The sequence below is a fragment of the Vulpes vulpes genome, chromosome 3 (assembly GCF_048418805.1).
Source record: "Vulpes vulpes isolate BD-2025 chromosome 3, VulVul3, whole genome shotgun sequence".
NCBI lineage: Eukaryota > Metazoa > Chordata > Mammalia > Carnivora > Canidae > Vulpes > Vulpes vulpes.
The window spans coordinates 39,363,232-39,383,133 of NC_132782.1; the positions used below are offsets into that span (position 1 = coordinate 39,363,232).

The 19,902-nt window shown below is 37.6% G+C and overlaps 1 protein-coding gene across 2 annotated transcripts in view; it reads right to left on the minus strand.

Annotated features, from left to right (window-relative positions):
* Positions 1 to 2,962: 2,962 nt before the first annotated feature.
* The window catches only part of PRKCI (protein kinase C iota), a 74,543-nt gene continuing 57,603 nt past the window's right edge, over positions 2,963 to 19,902 (minus strand). For both annotated transcript variants that reach the window (XM_072752247.1, XM_072752246.1), the window contains exons 12-18: positions 18,408 to 18,543; positions 14,540 to 14,627; positions 12,708 to 12,833; positions 12,080 to 12,159; positions 9,898 to 9,987; positions 9,417 to 9,532; positions 2,963 to 5,555 (exon numbers count right to left, since the gene is read on the minus strand). In XM_072752247.1, coding sequence (XP_072608348.1) covers positions 5,468 to 5,555; positions 9,417 to 9,532; positions 9,898 to 9,987; positions 12,080 to 12,159; positions 12,708 to 12,833; positions 14,540 to 14,627; positions 18,408 to 18,543 — 724 coding nt within the window. In that variant the 3' untranslated portion in view covers positions 2,963 to 5,467. The remainder of the gene's footprint in view (positions 5,556 to 9,416; positions 9,533 to 9,897; positions 9,988 to 12,079; positions 12,160 to 12,707; positions 12,834 to 14,539; positions 14,628 to 18,407; positions 18,544 to 19,902) is intronic.

The window sequence follows — 19,902 nt, forward strand, 5'->3', positions numbered from 1 at the left end:
GTAAAAGGCCATGAAATGTGAGTTTGAATAGGTTCCTGTACTGAACTGCCTTTACCTGATTTTCCCCTAAATATGTTATGAATAATGTAAAAAGTCACCCAGTATAACCACCCACATTGCAGACAGTTTATATCATGTAAGTTTTAAATCTCGTTACATGGCACTACCTCTAGACACCCAGTACTTACCTTTTATGGGAAGTTTAAAAACCAGCATCCAGTTTTTCAAGGATTTCATGAGAGCTTTTCAACTGGCTCTTTCTTTTTCCTTTTCTAACAGGTTTTCCTACATAATTAGAATTTGCTTCTGATCAGCTAAACTGTCAACGAAAAGCTAAAGCTTCCTCAAATCCCAAATCCATCTGGGATGGGTTTTAACTTTCAGACATCCTGTAAAAGATCACACCAAGCAATCACTTAACCCCTAGAAAAATTTTCATCTCATTTTCTTCAATAACAACATTGAGGATAGTAGAATAAAAATAGTGTTAATGCCAGTAAGGCACACTTTGCTACATGAAGGTGAACTGGCTGCTGGAAATCACTCTCAAATTCTGAGCTGGATTCATTTTAATCATAAATTTCAGAGATGGGGGTGCCTGGGTGGCTCAGTCAGTTAAGTGAGTTCGGTCATGAACCTCAGGAGTCATGGGATCAGCCCTGCCTTGGGCTCCCTGCTCAGTGGGGAGTCTGCTTCTCCCTCTTTCTCTACCTGCTGCTTGCTCCTCTCCTCCCTGGCTTGTGCTCTGTCAAATAAATAAAATCTTAAAAAAAAAAAAATTTTCAGGGGCCCCTGGGTGGCTCAGTCCATTAAAGCGTCTGCCTCCGGCTCAGGTCATGATCCCAGGGTCCTGGAATTGAGCCCTGCATCAGGCTTCCTGCTCAGTGGAGAGCCTGCTTCTCCCTCCCACTCTGCTGCCCCCACTCCTTGTGCTAACATAAAATATGTTAAATATTTTTCTGTCAAATAAATAAAATCTTTAAAAAATAAGTTTCAGAGATGAATTGTACAAAAAATCTAATCTAAGCAGAAGCATCTAACAAGTTCCTCTCCCATTCATATTTCTGGGCACAAAAGCCAAAACAATCAAATATAAATATACCAAAATACATATGTATATATGAATTCTTATTGTATATAAATGAATTCTTAGTGTGTATATATGAATTCTGAAAGCTTCGTGGAGTCTACCATAAAACTGAAAAATGTCTAGCATAAATTACATGCAAATGTCAAGTAAAACTCATACACATTTCATTGGTGAGGCTGATAAACTAGCATGACTACGTACTATTTTATTGCATTTATTTGGCTCCTGCCATTGGACTACCTGTTGTAGCCATGAACAGTTATGTCCATTCCTCAGCTTGAATGTCAAGGCCAGAGATGGTTTTTTAGCACCATTCATAGTAAATTACAGTATATTCTGGAACAATAAACTATGGATACAAACTCCTCAGCCTATCTGGGCCTTAACCGGTTCCTTAAATGCTAGGGCAGAGGAAGGTAAATCTAGGAAGGGAAATACACCATCAATATACCAAACGACTCACCTTTGGGTGTTGTCTAGAAATTAAGATGAATTTTATTTTTTTTTAGGATTTATCCATTCATGAGACAGAGCGCGAGGCAGAGACATCGGCAGAGAGAGAAGCAGGCTCCATGCAGGGAGCCCGATGTGGGACTCGATCCCAGGACCCCGGGATCATGACCTGAGCCAAAGTCAGATGCTCAACTGCTGAGCCACCCAGGCGCCCCTAAGCTGCTGTATTTTAAAGATTGGAGGTTGGCTTCACCTTTCAGGGAGAAACTGGTTGCCCTACTGACAACTATACAATTTCCTTAAAGCTTCAAACACCTCTTTGGATTGTTTTGGGATTTTACTGTCTCAAGGAAAACAATCCGATTTGTGATTTGATACAGGGGCTAGCCTTCGGCAATACTGCCTATAACTCCATTTTAAGCAAGAATTGAAATTAGGATAAAATAATAAGACATAGGTGGTGCCGGGGTGGCTTAGTTGGTAGGGCATGTGACTCTTGACCTCGGGGTTGTAAGCCTGAGCTCCATGTTGGGTGTAGAGATTACTTTTAAAATAAAATCTTAAAAAAAAAAAATAAATAAAATAAAATAAAATAAATAAAATAAGATACAGGAGATTAGTCTTTGGTGGTTTTAACAGTGAGCCCTAGCACTCTAGCAAGTCCACTGAGAAAAAAAGAAAAGGCACTTCAGCTCTCATTCTCCTTGAGAAAGGAAGGAGATTTGTAAGTGTGGGGCGCCAGGCTCACAGCTGTTATATAGAGACACCAGCTACATCTGAGAAAGGAGAAGTTCTGGAACTTTAGATCACTGTACAATCTAATTTGGGAATAACCTGTTGTGAATGTTTAAATTTGCTTGTTTTAAAACTAGTTAAAATACTCTATGTTCAGCTTTTTACTCATTTGTTTTCCAACAGAAGGAAGGAATGCATTGAAGGGCAAGTTTAAAAATACACTGAACAATATTTTCTAAGATTTTATTTATTTGGTGGAGAGAGAGAGAGAGAGAGAGAGAGAGGATGAAGAGCGGCAGAGGGAGAGGGAGAAGCAGACTCCCCACTGAGCAGGGAGCCCGATGTGGGGCTCGATCCCAGGACCCGGGGACCATGACCTGAGCGAAGGCAGACGGTTACTGGACTGAGCCACCTGATGCTCCTGACTGTGATACAGCATTTGTATCAGAATGCTGCTTTAAGTATAGCAAAATTCCATACTCAAAAATGTTTACTTTCCTTCTTGAAAAAATTTTGATGCACTCTGTTCTTACACAAATTTCTGAAATGCTACAGATTGATAAACATGTTCCAGGGGTGCCTGCTTTTCCTTCTGTGTGTGCACATGCTCTCTCTCTCAAATCAATCTTAATAAAAAAAATAAACTAAATCTTAAAAAAAAAAAAAAGTTCCAAAGTTCCAGTCTTGATGAGTATTAAACATTTTATTTAAAGATTTTAAAGTAAAAAAAAAGGGTACACAAATACAGATTACATAATGATGACCAAGGCAGTATTCTACAAGACAAAAATCAAAACAAAATTTTAAAAGTAAATGTACAGGTACTAAACAAGCATCATACCTGATATGCAATTCAGGCTGCATACACATAAAATGATCTGACCACGTACATGCTTACACAAAATAAATTTTTTCTTAGAACACCAAAATTCCATTCTGTCAACTGCCTTATTCCCGTTGAGTAGTTTGAGGGAACTTCTTTATAATATAAAAGGAATTGGCATGGCACTTAAAAACTACAAAAAACAGAATGTAATTAAAAACATATTTGTAATGCAATTTTGTATAAAATATACATGGTGATCTTATTAGTTAAAAAAAATATTTAAAAAACAAGACAACCCTGAATAATGGTTAAAACCTCATCACAGAAAAATGCTCATTATTTGTAACATTATTGATAGAAAACAGATGGGATGGGGGGGAAGAGATCTTTAACTTGGAAGTCATTCAAAATTTATTTAAAATTGTAGATAAGATGTAGTAACTCATCGCCTACCCCCTTCTCAAAACTTATCATAATATTCTAATATATAACTATAGGACAAAATCAAAGAATAGCTCAAAGAAAGTGTTTCTTAAAATAAGGTTCAAAGACCCAAGAGAATTCTGAGGTGGGCCCAGCAATGTGCATTTTAAATAAAATGTCCCAGGTGATTGTTCCCCGTTTCTGAAATTTGAGAACTAATGCCCTAGGAAAACAGTACCAATTAAAGCAAGATCATAAATATATTTCTGATATGTCAGAATTTTCTATGAGTTTATGGTTTGAAGTGAATATTGCTTCTTGAAACAAGTTTCAGGTATTAAGAAAAACATATATACTTGTTACATAAACATGGGAAGGTATATAAACTTTCGAGGTTTTCATTGCTTTCAGGTTTCGTTATTTCAAGAAAAAAAAATGAGTATTTGGCCAGAAACTTTAGAAAAATTACATTTCTAATAAAATGTAGCATCCAAAAAAATTTATTAAATGCCTATAAAATTTAAATCATTCTAAATTTAAGACTAGATAGCTTTCCTCCAAATTCAATTTTACTAAGATTGGACAAGTGTTAAGTAAACTTAGATGATTATGGTTACTTTTTACATCCCTTTTCATTAAAAAAATTATTCAAAATAAACAGATGCTATCACTGGCATCCCTTTAAATAACTGCTAAACACTAATATTAATAAAAAATAATCTGAAGAACTCTGCCCCTGAAATGTATTCCCCTCTGATTACATGTGTTATCTACTTAACAAAATCTTACTTAAGGAGCTAGAATATATATGTATGTGTGTGTTCTTAATATTTATTCATGTTCACTTTATTTTTTAAAATTTCACTGAAGACTCCATAAACAAGAGTCTAACAGTCTGCATAATGTGGTTTTGGTGAAGAAAGGTTAAGACACTATTTGGAAGATAAATACTTTTTCTATATACTAAATTATAAGGGAAAAAAATAGCATACATTCTGTCTCCACTGGATAATGGAATGTTTTTGCAAGTCTGATAACAAGCGCTTCCTTATTATCTAAATCAAACCACAAAAATAACTGTGGGATTTCCTAATAAGAAATAAATCTCGCCATTGCACTTTTCTGTATCTATTTTATATTTGTTTTTTTTTTCCTTTCTATATACTGAGAAATGCCCCCATTCAACTGCATCCTGGGCTCTCTGATTACATTTATTAACATTCCAGTTAAAGTTCTGGCTAAAGGGTTATTAGCTCAGAAGCCAGAGCCCCTATACTAAGAAATCAATATCATTAGTTTTTTCAAAAACAGCTAATGATTTGGAATCTAATACTTAATAAAATGTGCCTGGTTTCTTCCCTCAAGGAGAATTTGTATTCTCTAATTCTAAGCAAGCAACATCTTTTATTACCAATTTAATGACTGTTGCCTTAAAAAATCAATAATTTAATTATCCAAGGCAATACAATTTACAGCTGAATCTTTACACACAACTCAGAAAGTAATAGGGTAATATAATAAATTGCTGTATTTTGAAATATTCTTTTACACCAAAATTAAACACTTCAAGGTGAAGTGAATGAAGAATGACAAAACTCACGGGAGGCTTATGACGTAATCCCACCAGGTGCCTTAATGCAACGGATACTCTGTTTAAAGCAGTGGTATTTCCTCTAAACAAAAAGGACAACTTCATTACTCATCAGCAGGCTGCTGGGTTACCAGTATAGCTAAGTGTTGACACGACTGTCTGGAAACTAGTTTCATTTTCTTTTTCATAGTTAGATGTAATAATTGACTCTAATAGCCAACAACAGAAGATATTGAGTGCTTTTTTGTAGGTGAAAAATATAAAATGGTTCATTGTATCCAGGCTGGTAACAAGTTTATTCATGCATTAAATGGCAACACAAGCAAAATGCATAGTTGGAAAATGAAGATCAAACACATTCTTCTGCAGACATCAAAAGAGGATTGATGTACTCAAAACCTTCAAATTCAGACTGATCAATCTTCCTCACAATGTCGCTGTTGAGAGAAAAATAAATTACTTTTCATAATCTAGATTTCAACTTTTTAAAATAAGATTTTACCACTTAACATAAATCATGGAGGGAAAAAAATCTCTAAGTGTTTAGATTAATTCTAAAACATTTTCTAGAAAAATCAAGAGTACTGAAAATAAGACTAACGATCCCTCAAGCAAGTTTAGAACTTTAGTTCTAAGTGCTCCAAAATTGAAGGCTAGGAATAAAAAAGTCATAAATTGTCACAATTCTAGTTAATCTTAACTTTTGACCTGAATAACATTCATACTTATAGGTGAATATATCCAAGTCTGAAGTAGCATTCAATATACTAATTAGGAGTCACCTCCACAGAAAGATGGTGATGACAAGGCCCAGAAGGAGTTAACCAAAAGGAAAAGGCAATAGGGACAAATACAGAGAAAGACCTGAAATAAGGAGAGGACCCCGCAGGGAGGTAATGGGTCACAGGGTGTAGAGATGTTAGCATTCCATTAGAATGGGCTCCTAATTTAATAGGCAGGAAATCTGAATACTTAAATGCACACACCAGACTGCAGAGCAGTTACACACGATCCCAGTCCCCTCCTTCAAGGAGGAAGGTACCTCATACAAAGAAAAGCTCTCAGAGAAAGCACTACCTGCATTCAGGGCACCTAAGTCCTTATCTAACAACAGTTCTTAAAAAAAAGGGGGGGGGGAGGGAACTTTTAGTTGGGAGAAATCCAGAATGCTAGCACTCATTGCATAAACACATACCGAACGAAATATGAAGGATGATGTTTGGTCTGAGAAAATGCAAGTAATTTATTCGAGTCCAAAGCATGGGAACAGAAGCATGTCAAATGGCAGATGATCTGGAAGCGAATGGCTAGCTCAAAGAAGCCAGTGCTGTATACACTAAGGAGCTTCACCTTGATTCATCAAAAGTCTGGCTGCATCTGAGGCGGCTCAGAAAGATGGAGAAGATTCCAACATGTAAAAATGATGGAGGCACACGGAGGAACGGCAGGACCAAAGGTGAGAGCAGCACACCACCGGGACACGGAGAGTCATGGAGACGGGTCAGAACATAGCATCTGTGTTAGAGCACGCTGAGAGAGGGCCAGGGAGTCAGGCAGGAGGAGGGGGTGGGAGGCCGCAATTGCTGGCCAAAGGGACAGATTTTATCTGCCAGGCGAGCAGGAGGTTCCTAGAAGCTTCCGACAAGGGGGGTTGCAGAACTGGGAGTGCTCCTTCATGAGATGTGCAGAATGGGTTGCCAAGCAAAGATGCCCAGTGAGGAGGATGGTGTACTATTCTGGGTATGATCTGCAAGAGAGGTGAACTGGGCTCATGGCAATGGGAACAGAATTGAAGGATCTGCTGCACGTAATGAAGTAAAGGAAGAACAGACAAGGACTTGGCAGCTGCACATATGTTATAGTTTGTTAAGGAACAGGAAGAGCCAATAGTCACGGACATTCTGAATCTGAACGGATACGTGATGGCATAATGAGCAGAAAAGGGTAAACAGAAATAAGGAACTGATTGAGAACGAGAGAAAAAGAGACCATAAAAAGTAACGACTTTTCTTTTTTGGGGGGCTCGGAATCATGACCCTGAGGTCAAGGGTCACATGCTCCACTGACTGACCCAGCCAGGACCCGAAGAAGAGTCAGTACTAAAAGTATTTTAGAATTTCATATGTTTGAGGTACTTATCTGATGAGCTAGGGGAGATGTTTAAGCAAGCAGATAGAAATGCAGCTCGAGAGATACTGGGTGGAGGCTAGGGGCTTGAGAACCATGGTTCATTTATTCTCCGCAGCAGCCGTGTGACGTAGGCGGTGAGAGAACAAAGAGGCTCAGAGAAATTATGAAATTCAAACCCAGGTTATCCAGTTGGTAAGAGGTGGTATCAGGATTCAAATTCCTGTCTTCTGATTGAATCCAGTGTTCTTTCTAATACATGATGCTGTCAAAAGTAATGATTTTGGTACATAGCTCTCTCCTTTGGTAGACAGGAAACTTTTTGTGAGATTGACCCACATCTTAATTTTCTTTGAATGTCTAATACTTAGCACAGTGCCTTTTGCTCAACAACTGTTTGCCAATTTAGCTGGGAGTCATTTAAAAAGCTGGTATCAATATTGTGGGCCTGGCTGAAAGCTCCCAGGCCCCAACTGCAGGTAGCGAAGAGAAGGCTGTCATGGACTGTGGAACATCCCAGTCTCAAGGGGACAGGGAAAGAAGGATGACAAGTGGTCACAGAGATGAAGCGGAACCAGGATGGCTAGAGCCAAACAAAGCATGGCCGCGAGCGCCAAGTGCTGTACAGACATCAGGGACATGAGGACTGATCAAAAGGCGCTTTAAAAATCAGAAATTAACAAGTGAGTTCAACCTTCAGACACTGAAGGAACAGGTTAAATTAAATTGTAAGGAGTTCAAGTGCTGGTAGTGAGAAAGTCAAGGGCAATTAGTGTTGACCAATCTGAAGGAGTTTGACAGAGATGCTGCGTATTTATTCTTCTTTTACCATGAGCATCTATTAATTATTTTGAAAAGAAGATGAAGGGAAGAAAATGTGATGGTTCAAAGATGTGCTAGGATTTAGGGGGAAAAAAAAATCAGGATTTCTGAGCATGTTGATAAGTAGAAGAAAAGCAGCAGGGAAGGAGAAATTAAAGGAGGTAGAGGAATGGGCAGAAAGCCTGGCAGAAAGGAAGGAGGCAGATGTAGGCAAATGGGGCACCTCCTGCAAACGAGATATCCGAGACTAGGGAAGAAGGAAAAGGCGGTAAGAGAGCAACTGTGAGATGCAAGGTGGTCTGATGAGAGCGGAAAAGGGAGCCAGCGCAGGCCGGGGAGGCTCCAATCCTTGCAGTCGAGGTACGGCAAGGCTGATCCTCTAACAGTGGTGGATGCGGGCTCAGGGCTGAAGGCTTGACACGTTTGCAACAGCTGCATGAGCAACGTAACAGAAACTGACAAAAGGGATGCAAAAACACTATGGAGGAGGTAGGGCCTCCTTGAGATCAGAGAGCGAATCTGTAATGACAGGTAAACGACCAAATATCCCCAAATTATTCTAAATCATATTTTTAAACGCAGCATCAACATAAAAAAATAGGTCGGAGCACTGCTGGCTGGACCTGGTAGGGTAATATAATATCATCTTTCTTAAAAAGCAATCTGGCAATAAATATCAAGAGCTTTAAGCATTTCATCTCCTGGGACCTGATTTCCTCTCTAGGAATCTATCTTAATGTAACGCGCAGGGACTCAGACAAAGACGGCCGTCCGCACGACGGGGCAGGGCACTGCCGTGGCAAGAGCGCGGGCCTCGGGCACGCTTGGCTTTGCACCCTGACTCTGCCGCCTGGCAGCTGTGAAACTTTGCTTGACCTCTCTGAGCCTCCGTTTCCTCGTCTGTAAGACGAAGAGGACAGTAAGCAGATTTACAAGGTTGTCGTGAGGATTCAAGATAAGGCATGGAAAGCAAAGGAGAAGAGGACAGTTGTTATAATTTACGTAAGAGTGTCTTAGATTCGAACATCCCATAACTGAATGGCTAAATAAGTTAAACTACCATTAGCAGTGAAGCACTGTGCAGCCACTAACATCGAAACTTTCAAAGAACTTTAGGAATATTTCAGTCTAGGGGCGCCTGGGCGGTTCAACTGGTTAAGCGCTGCCTCCTACTCAGGTCATGATCTCGGGGTCCTAGGATCAAGCTCAGCATCGGGCTCCCTGCTCAGTGTGGAACCTGCCTCTGCCCCCCTGCTTATGCTCCATCGCTCGCTCACTCTCTCTCTCAAATAAATAAATAAAATCTTAAAAAAAAAAAAAGAAATATTTCAGTCTATGGAATTACTTACTCGTCATCTGGAGTGAGCTGGACAGGTTCATTAGTAAACTGAGAATCAAAGTTGTCCAAACCAAATTCCCCAGAAATATTTGGTTTAAAGGGAGGTACCACCTGCTTTTGCTCCATCTAGAAAAGACGTATTAGATGACAGCTCAAGCCTACGTTCTTAGAAAAAAATTCCACCTCTACATTTCTCCTCTGCCCTCAGATGCCTCCTCGTCCCATCCCAGTGGGTTCTTAGCAATGGTTCTACAGTATTCAGGGATGGAAATCATTTACAGAACTGAACACAGACGCAGGCCTTACTGATGTTATAACCTGCTCCATTAAATTAATATCCTAAGCTTTTATCTTAAAGGCTTTTTAAAAAGCACTTTAGAGAGTGCTTTTAAGTTACTGAAGCCATGATATATTTTTCAACATTAAGATAATTAAATTTGGCCCAAGATAATAATGAAACCTAATATAGAAAACAATGAAATTTTACAGACCATATCCCAATCGACATTTCGAAAGAATGGGTGTCCCTGAATATCAGCAAATCCTGTTTGAGGATGACAACCCAGCCGTTCCTTTGGGTCCTGTGGTGGGAAGAAAGGTTTCAAGAAATGGGTGGATGTCAACCTTTAAGGATAAATCATCTTTGTGACCTGGGTTTTGTGTCTATTATGTCTGAAATCAGAATGGTCTGCCTTTCATTTCTACACAGTACAACACTAGACTCAGATGAGTATCTGAAGCTTGTGACAAGTAAGATTTCCTCATGGCTCTCTCTCCAGCTATCATGTGATTATAGCTGATACAGGTCACTACTCCTTACTAAAGAAAAATGGGAGGAAAAAGCAGCAGAATCGTTTGAGCAGCACCCTGATGTTTCTCTGGCCTAGGTTAGAGTGCTGGTCAAACTACACAAACCCCAAACTTCACAAGTTTGTTCTTAGCTCATTTTAAAATCCCTATGCTCAATTACAGCAACAAACCATAATCTGTGTATAATACTACTACCACCATTATGTGAACCACTAGACAGAAAGGGGCTGCATCTTATAAAAGTCATGGCTTATTCATTATTGTGAATGAGAACATGTTACCATTTTCCTTTCCAACGAAAGGCATTTTATTTTGAATATTAAAACCTCTCATCTTCAATTTTCAGTGTGTTAATACTTAGGTTTCCACTTTAAATCTTTCCTCATATAAAGTACTCAAAAGCTTCAATTTCTTATTTTATTAAAATTCATCTTATTTATATATTTCCCTTAGAAGGTAAATGCACATCAACCTACTTTCTAACCTACAACTTATTTAAAATAAGATTTATGATTGCCAAGATCACTGTGATATGCTAAGAAGCAGATCTGGTGTCTGTCCCAGGTTCTCAACAAAGAGCTTCTGAAACCCTTACAATTTCAAGAGTCGTAGAAGGGTCTTTCATTATTCATAACAAGTCCCTTTCAATTATACCTTAGTTTATACTAATGAGGGGACTCTTGGTGGGCCTGTAATAGCTTCAGGATGGGATCTGGTTGCCAGAGGAACCAACCATGTGTTTTAGAGTTTAACTTTCTGCCTCATTTTCAGAGGGGCTGGAAATTGAGTTCAATCACTGATGGCCATGGATTTAATCAACCATGCCAATGTAATGGAACCTCCATAAAAGCCTCTGAACCCTGGGGTTCGGAGCACTTCTGGGTTAGTGAACACATCCATGTGATGTGAGGGTGGTGCACCCCAACTCCATAGGAACAGAAGCTCCTATGCTCAGGAACCTTCTGGATCTCACCCTGTGTACCTTTTCATCTGGTTGTCCATTTGTATCCTTTAAAACAAACCAGCGATAGTAGATAAACCATTTTCCTGAATTCTGCGAGCCATTCCAGCAAATTATTGAACCTGAATTGGGAGGGCTGTGGGAACCCCCAACTTTGTAGCCAAGTCAGACGAAGTATGGATATTCAGTACCTGTGACTGGCATCTGAAGTGATCACAGTCTTGTGGGACAGAGAGCCCCTAAACCCCTGGAATCTGATGCTAACTCTGGATAGTTAGTGTCGGAAATAAATTGAATTGTAGGACACGCAGTATGTCTGGAGAGTCGGAGAATTGGTTGTTGGTGTGGAAAAAACCTCCATGTTTGGTGTTAGAAGTGTTAGGAGTAAGAACTGTTCAGAATCAATCTTGGATCTTAAAACTCTTCTACCAACCACAACAAATAATTGAATGATTTGTTAAGACCAAGGACAGCATTTCATTTCTTCCGAATTTTATCTAGGGCTTTTGACATGATAATCTGTAGGGAACACTACTGCCAAGTGCTCAATAAGTAATGAGTTTCTATGAATAATGATCCAAAGAAAACTGAACATCAGTATGGTTGAGGCTATCCCCAAAGAAGTCATTTTTCCCTAATTGTGTACATGGTATGTATCATTTACATTAAAAACATCACATGTAATATATAGCTGGAGGTGAATTACATTCCCAAAATGGAAAGGACAGCTCATCTCAGGATCTAAGGCTGTCAAATTACTCTTTGGTTAAGAGACAAATTCCAGATCTAACTAAAAAAATTATATACTCTGATGTTTTGGAACTCTATACTGCCTGAACCTCTATTTACAGTTTCATTTATAAACAGATAAACTGCTAAAGATTTTTATATGCAACTTATACCTTGTTGAGAAAACTCTTCAGAACACTTGCAGCTTTAACAGACAGAGAACGTGGTATGCGTATTTGTTTTTCCAAAATAACTAGAAAGATAAAATTATGGCATTATTTAGCTTTTACATGGTTTCAATCTTTGCATTTTTATTATACAAAGGCATTCTAGCAGAAAAATAGACATTATGTATATTACTTTAGCTTATGCTTGTTTTTGTTCAGTTTGATTCTTTGTATTTCCAATCATGGGCCCTTTTTTTTCCATCTTTTGATTCTCTTACACTCTTGGTACCTACTTTTTTTCCATATTGTTCTTGGACTTATGCACTCACCCTTGGGGTCCATGTAAAGAGACTGTCCTCTCTAGACACAGGATTCCTTCCTCCAACCTCTGTGATACACAATCTGAAGGAACCTCTTTGTTATATTTTTGAGTTTGAGAAGGTAGTTGGCAAATGGACTGAAGGTACGGAGGTAGGAAGATATATTTTTTAAAAAACTGAAGACTCACATATTAAGAAGTATACTGTCCAGATTATTTTCCTCTTTCTTACTCAAATTAAAAATGTGAGGCATCCTCATTCATGCTCTAGAATAGGTAATTCACAGAGAATCTCTGTAAAATATTGTAAATTACCTTGGAAGAGATAATCCTCTGTGTTTTGATCCGGGTTATCAGAGCTTCCAACAATATCAAATGGAGATCTCCCTGCCATCATCTCAAACATTAGTACTCCAAGGGCCCACCAGTCAACACTGAAACCTTCAGTAAAAAAAAAAAAAATTTTAAGCAACAAATAATCTGTTCTGCACTCTTGAAAGTCAGTAACTTGAAAGTCATTATATTATATAATTAAAAAATAAACATTATAAAAAAAACTAAACTCTAAACGTATTAGAACTATCGTGGTAGGCACTGAAGATTACAGGAACAATTTACTTAACAATGGGGAGGTACATCGGGCTCCCGGTGCATGGAGCCTGTTTCTCCCTCTGCCTGTGTCTCTGCCTCTCTCTCTCTCTCTCTCTCTGTGTGACTATCATAAATAAATAAAAATTAAAAAAAAAAAAACACAATGGGGAGGTACCCAAAAGATAACTTTAAAAATAAAATATTGGAGGGGTGCCTGGGTGGTTTAGTCAGTTAAGAACTCAGCTCTTAGCTTCAGCTCAGGTCGTGATCTCAGGGGTCATGAGTTTGAGCCCTGCATCGGTTCACGATCAGTGCAGTCTGCTTGGGATTCTTTCCCTCTTCTTCTCCCTCCCCTTCTGTACTTCCCTCTATCTGCACAGGCTCTGGCTCTCGCTTTCTCTCTCCCTAAGATAAATAAAATCTTTAAAAATAAATGAAATACTGGAGGATATTATGCTGAGTGAAGTAAGTCAATCGGAGAAGGAGAAACATTATATGTTCTCATTCATTTGGGGAATATAAATAATAGTGAAAGGGAATATAAGGGAAGGAAGAAGAAATGTGTGGGAAATATCAGAAAGGGAGACAGAACATAAAGACTCCTAACTCTGGGAAATGAACTAGGGGTGGTGGAAGGGGAGGGTGGGGGGTGGGGGTGAATGGGTGACAGGCACTGAGGGGGGCACTTGATGGGATGAGCACTGGGTGTTATTCTGTATGTTGGTAAATTGAACACCAATAAAAAATAAATTTATTTTTAAAAATAAATAAATAAATAAAAATAAATGAAATAATGGAAATTAAACGTTTCTTTTCCCAAATATGCCTGCAATTTCAGACTCCTGACCTATATCTAATATGTTGTTTTTGAGGATATAATTAAATTGTATTTGAGGACAACTTTCCTCGGTCTGAAATCTGATCTTCTGCTAGCCGATTAAAGATCTTTGAAGGACCTTGGAATAAGATTATGAACAGCTGTTGGAAGTACCCATCCTCCTATACAACTGCTGAAATCAGAGGGCCAGACCCAAAAAGTCAAATGTATTCTTAAGATAAATATATCCTCTGGTTCCTGACAAGCAGTCAATCTTTCCCTCATTTTTCAGATTCCTGAAGGAAACATCCCAGGAAATGTGGACAATCAGTCAGGACTCTGGAGTTACATGGCTAAAATGTAAATCCCTACTCTGCCACTTTCTAGCTGTATGACCTCAGGCAAGTTATTTAAACTTCCTGTAAAATGGGAATTAACAGCGCTTACTTCCTAGGATTATTGAGAGGCCTAATTAATATATGTAAACTGCTTATAATAGCGCCTCGTACTTTTAGTGTTGCCATTAATAAAAAATATTATCCATATCTGCACTCCTAAATACTGCTAAGGCCCCTATTGTCTCCGATTTCATAGTTTACATAAGCTTTCATGCCGATTTTAAGGGGATAAAGTTTATTAAGATTAACATTTAAATACTATAGTGTACTATAATGCAATCAATACCACATTTTTAACCACCCATCTAGCATGCACATAGCTAAAAATATTTATTTATTACCATAATCTTCTCCTCTTAAAATTTCAGGAGCAATGTAATTGGGAGTACCACAGAAAGTGCTGGTTGTATCTCCTGGCCGTAACCCTTCCTTTTATAAAAAAGAAAAGAAAAAAAGATGTAGTAAGATGGAAAATTATCTTCTAAATTCATCTCTTTTATTTCACCTATTAATATAATCTCAGCATTTATAGGTAATATATTCAGCTTAAATAAAATACCACTAGCACGGTTGTCCACATTAAAATCACAAGTAACCACTAAATAGCTTATAGAAAATCTGTCCTTATTAGATGTTGGTAGAGTTCAATTAAGACAAAAATTACTCTTGATATAATTTATGTTCAAGTAAAAATTTAATACAAAAATTTAAATTGTATGAGTAAAAGGAATCATCATATTTTATGAAGAAAAGCACTGTGTATCCCATCTCCTAACACAAGCACTCCAGCATTATGTTTCCTTCTGGTTGTTTTTCCTAAAACACAAATTTTTTGATTTTGTTATTTCAATAGATATCGGGTGGAAAAAATTAAGACAAACATCCTGATGTGTATAAACAGAGAAACTACACAATGACAATGGAACAATCCCCAAAAAGTTATAACAAACTTGTATGTGCCTCACAACACAGTCTCAAAATACAAAGAGTAAATATAGACAAATTAGAAAATTGGAATGAACATTTTTATGCCCCCAAAGTTCATATGCTGAATACCTAATATGATAGTATTGGGAGATGGGGGCCTTTGGGAGGTAATCCTTTTTATTTTATTTTATTTTTATTTTTTTTTAAGATTTTATTTATTTATTCATGATAGACACAGAGAGAGAGAGGCAGAGACACAGGCAGAGGGAGAAGCAGGCTCCATGCAGGGAGCTCAATGTGGGACTCGATCCCAGGTCTCCAGGATCACGCCCTGGGCCAAAGGCGGCGCTAAACCGCTGAGCTACTGGGGCTGCCCCTTTGGGAGGTAATCCTGATGGGATCAGTGTCTTTTAAGAAGAAGAGAGTTCCCTCTTTCTCCTTCTGCCATGTGAGGATACAACAAAAAGACACATCTGCAAACCATGAAGAGTGCCTTCACCAGACACTGGTTCTTCTAGTACCTTGATCTTGGACTTCCCAGCCTCCAGAACCATGAGAAATAAATGTTTGTTATTTAAACCACCTAGTCTACACTGTATTAATATAGCACCCTGAACTGGTAATACAATCCCCAATCATGACAGGTGATTTTAACACATCTATATCAGAAAATGATATACAGATCAAAAAAATTAGTAAGTGGAAAAAGCTAGAGCTAAATATATATATAATATATATACTTACAGAATATGTATAATCTATGTGCATGTGAGAAGGGAAGAAAAGAAGAGTGTGAAGGAGAGAGACTCCTTGCGTGAAAACAAGAGACTACATACTCTTTTTTAAGTACATGTAGGATACTGATCAAATACTAAGTCACAAAGGAACTCTGAATATATTTTCAAAGAACCTGTATCATTCAAACCATTTTCTGGCCACAAGGCAATCAAATAAGAAATTAACATTTAAAAATAAGCTAAGTAATATTAAATATACAATCAAGCAACCAAGAGAAAGACAATTCAGTTTTGTGAGTTTCACTGTTTAAGTAATGCATGCCCATTATGTGATGCTATAAAATAGAGCAACACATATATAATTGAACAATGCTATATTTTAGAACTTTATTTAATGTTATATTATAAACATTGTACGTTGTTATGAACTTTTGGTAAACATCTTCTTAATGACTTCATAATCCTATGTTCTGTGGTCATACCATAATTTCCCTAATCATTCTCCCTAACAATGGCCATTTAGATTATTTATAATATTTATCACAAACTACAAAAAAAAATTTTGGTCATATAGCTTTCCTCACAGACCAAAATATTTACTCAAAACATCCCAGAGGCAGAAGTATTAGATAAGAGTGTGGCTGTACATCTTGAAGAATCCTGATACAACCCACTGCTTTCCAAAAGATCGTAACACTGCATACATTCATCAATGATACAAAAGAATACTCATTTCTTTAAACCTGATAATCAGACTATTATAATTTTAAAAACTAGTATTTGGCATGCAAAAATGAAGTGTCTTATTATTAAAATGTGTACACTTTGTAACAAGGTTAGTATTCTTCATGGTTTTTTTGTTTTTTTTGTTTTTTTGCTGTTGTTATTCATCTTTTCTTTTGACAAATTATAGACTTTTATGTTATTGTCATTTTTCTTTTGAAATAAGAACAAAATCCACTGGGAAAAAAGTGACAGAGAGGGGTGCCTGGGTGATTCAGTTGGTAAAGTGTCTGCCTTCAGCTCATGTCATGATCCCAGGGTCCCGGGGTCAGGCTGTGTTGGGCTACCTACTCAGCAGGAAGTCTGCTTCTTCTTCTCTGTCTGCCCCCGCCCCCTCTCTCCTCTGGTGCTTGCTCGCTCTCTCAATCAACAAAATCTTTAAAAAAAAAATTACGGATAAAAAGGTATTACGAATTTCAGTGATGGGTACGTAGGGGTTTGCCTATTGAATCTCTGTTTATAAATAAAGATTTGCATATTAGAAAACTGTAAGGAAACATAAATTTAATATAAAAAAAGATGAGGGCAGCCCGGGTGGATCAGCGGTTTAGCGCTGCCTTCAGCCCAGGGCCTGATCCTGGAGACCCAGGATCGAGTCCCACGTCAGGCTCCCTACATGGGGCCTGTTGCTCCCTCTGCCTGTGTCTCTGCCTCTCTCTCTGTCTCTCTGTGTCTCTCATGAATAAATAAATAAAATCTTTAAAAAAAAAATAAAAATAACAAATAAAAAAAGATGAATGTCTGAGTTATGTACCTAAAAGTTATGGACCTAAAAGCAAAAATACTTTAGGTAAAGATTTTCTTTTCTAATGTTGCTGAACAGATAATAAGGTTAAATCTTCAATACTTAGAGTGTCTTACTTAATGTTAGCATTTAAATAATCTCCAAGCTCTGGAGGCACTTCCCTCAGGTGAATGGGGGAGTGTAACTCACACATTTACATGCTTGTTGCCATATAATTGTATGAGGATAATTCTATCTCACTTTTTTTAAAAAGATGTTCTTTATTTATTTGAGAGAGAGAAAAAGGGCACACAAGCATGGGGGTGGGATGGGAGAGGAAGAAGCCAACTCCCAGCTGAGCAGAGAGGCCAACGCAGGGCTCAATCCCAGGACCCTGGGATGATGACCTGTGCTGAAGACAGATGCTTAACCAGCTGAACCACCCAGGTGCCCCTGTCCCAGCTATTTGTAACAAGGAGAGCAGCTCCCTACACATTTCGTGGAAAAACACTGGACCCTTAAATGAAACACTGTTACAAAAAGAATAAAGTACTAAGAAATAAAAGACATGTCCTGAGAGTTAACAGAAATTCTCATTTTGTTCTACTGTACTTTATGTCAAACGTTTAAACTTTACATATAAAAAAATGATAGATTTCCTGGGAAAATCTTGAATGAATTATCAAGAATTACAATTAAATGGCAAAAACTGGTAGGTGACATCCAAGTAGTTACGCTGAAGTCATGGGATTGCAAACAATTTTCATTTCCAAATTTTCTTCAATAGTATCACAACATTCAAGATAAAAAGTTACAGACATAAAAAGAAATAAACTCTTATTATAGTACATATAACACTCACAGAATATATGTAATTTTATAAATGGTTAGAAAATACATACATTTGTCTTTGTTCTAAAATTCCAAAAAGTATCCCAAACAAAGCAGTAATCACTTCACCTTTAATAATATCGTTATTTTACCAAAACAATTTTATGAGCTGCTGAGAGCTTCTGATTAACTAGAAATTTCCCTCACCTTACACATGCCGTAGTCAGTGAGCTTAATGTGTCCTTCTGAGTCCAACAATACATTGTCCAATTTCAAATCTCTATAAATTATCCCTCGTTCATGAAGATAATTTAATGCTAGGCTGATTTCTGCAGAGTAAAATCTAAAAATGAAAAATAATTCATTCGATTCAAATCTTTAAATTGTGATAAATTTCTAGAAGTTCAACCCCCATCTGCAAATGATAACACCAAAATCATGTCAAAAGATTTTTTATCTCCCAGTGTTTTTAGAAACAACACCAAAACACAAATTGAAGTACCACTTTAAAGTATCTGAGCCCAAAACACAATTATAAAAGTTCTAGTTTACATTAAACTCCTACTTTTCATAAAATTATTTATTTGCAAGTCTCTATAGAAGTTCTTAATCTAAGTCCTTGGATAGACTTCAGGTAGTCCATACTGCTACAACCAGAGGCACAGTTGTGCATACATGTGTACATGTATATCTTCTATAAGGGTTTCCATAGCTTTCAGCACTTCTCTAAGAGACAAATGATCTCCCCAAATACTAAGAATCACTAGAATAGAGAAAATACTAAAAGTTCTACTCAAACTATAAAATCCATACCAAAATTTTAGGGAGGGAATTAAAATTATTGTACAATCATACTATGATATTAAAAAGCTTTTTAGAACTGCCACTAACTCATTGGTGATAACCAGAACTTTTGACCTGAATGATGAAAATGAAACACCCAAGTTGGTTCATTGCTACTTTGATGAATGTCATCAAGATTATGTATGGAGGTGCATATAGCACATACCTTCTCAGCTACTTAATTCTATGAATAAAGAACTTGGGTCTTTATTTTGTACTTTGGTTCCCAGAAAGTAAAGATGAAATAAAACCAGAACTGACACTTGAATACCATAAAAACTACTTTCCACCAGGTCCAACTGAACAAACGAGAACAAATACAGGCTATGGTCACAATTAGAAATATCATTTGTGGCTCTGCCATGAAGGGTGATCATTTACTAAAGACTAAATACAAGGGGATCCCTGGGTGGCGCAGCGGTTTGGCGCCTGCCTTTGGCCCAGGGCGCGATCCTGGAGACCTGGGATCGAATCCCACATCAGGCTCCCGGTGCATGGAGCCTGCTTCTCCCTCTGCCTGTGTCTCTGCCTCTCTCTCTCTCTCTCTCTGTGACTATCATAAATAAATTAAAAAAAAAAAAAAAAAAGACTAAATACAGGAAATGAACATACAGGAAACTAAAAAAACAAAAAACAAGAAACAAAATCACATTGCGGCCTGAGATTGGATTAGTACTATTTCTACCTTCTGATAAAATTGAAGGATACTATCTCTTTTGATAAGAAATAATCAATGTACCAGCAAGATCTCCATTAAATAAGCATAAAAATTTTAACCTTTATTACATGCATATACAAATTCATATGCTTCATTTTGCCATTACTTTTGTGGAACACAAAAGGGTAAGAATTATTGCTA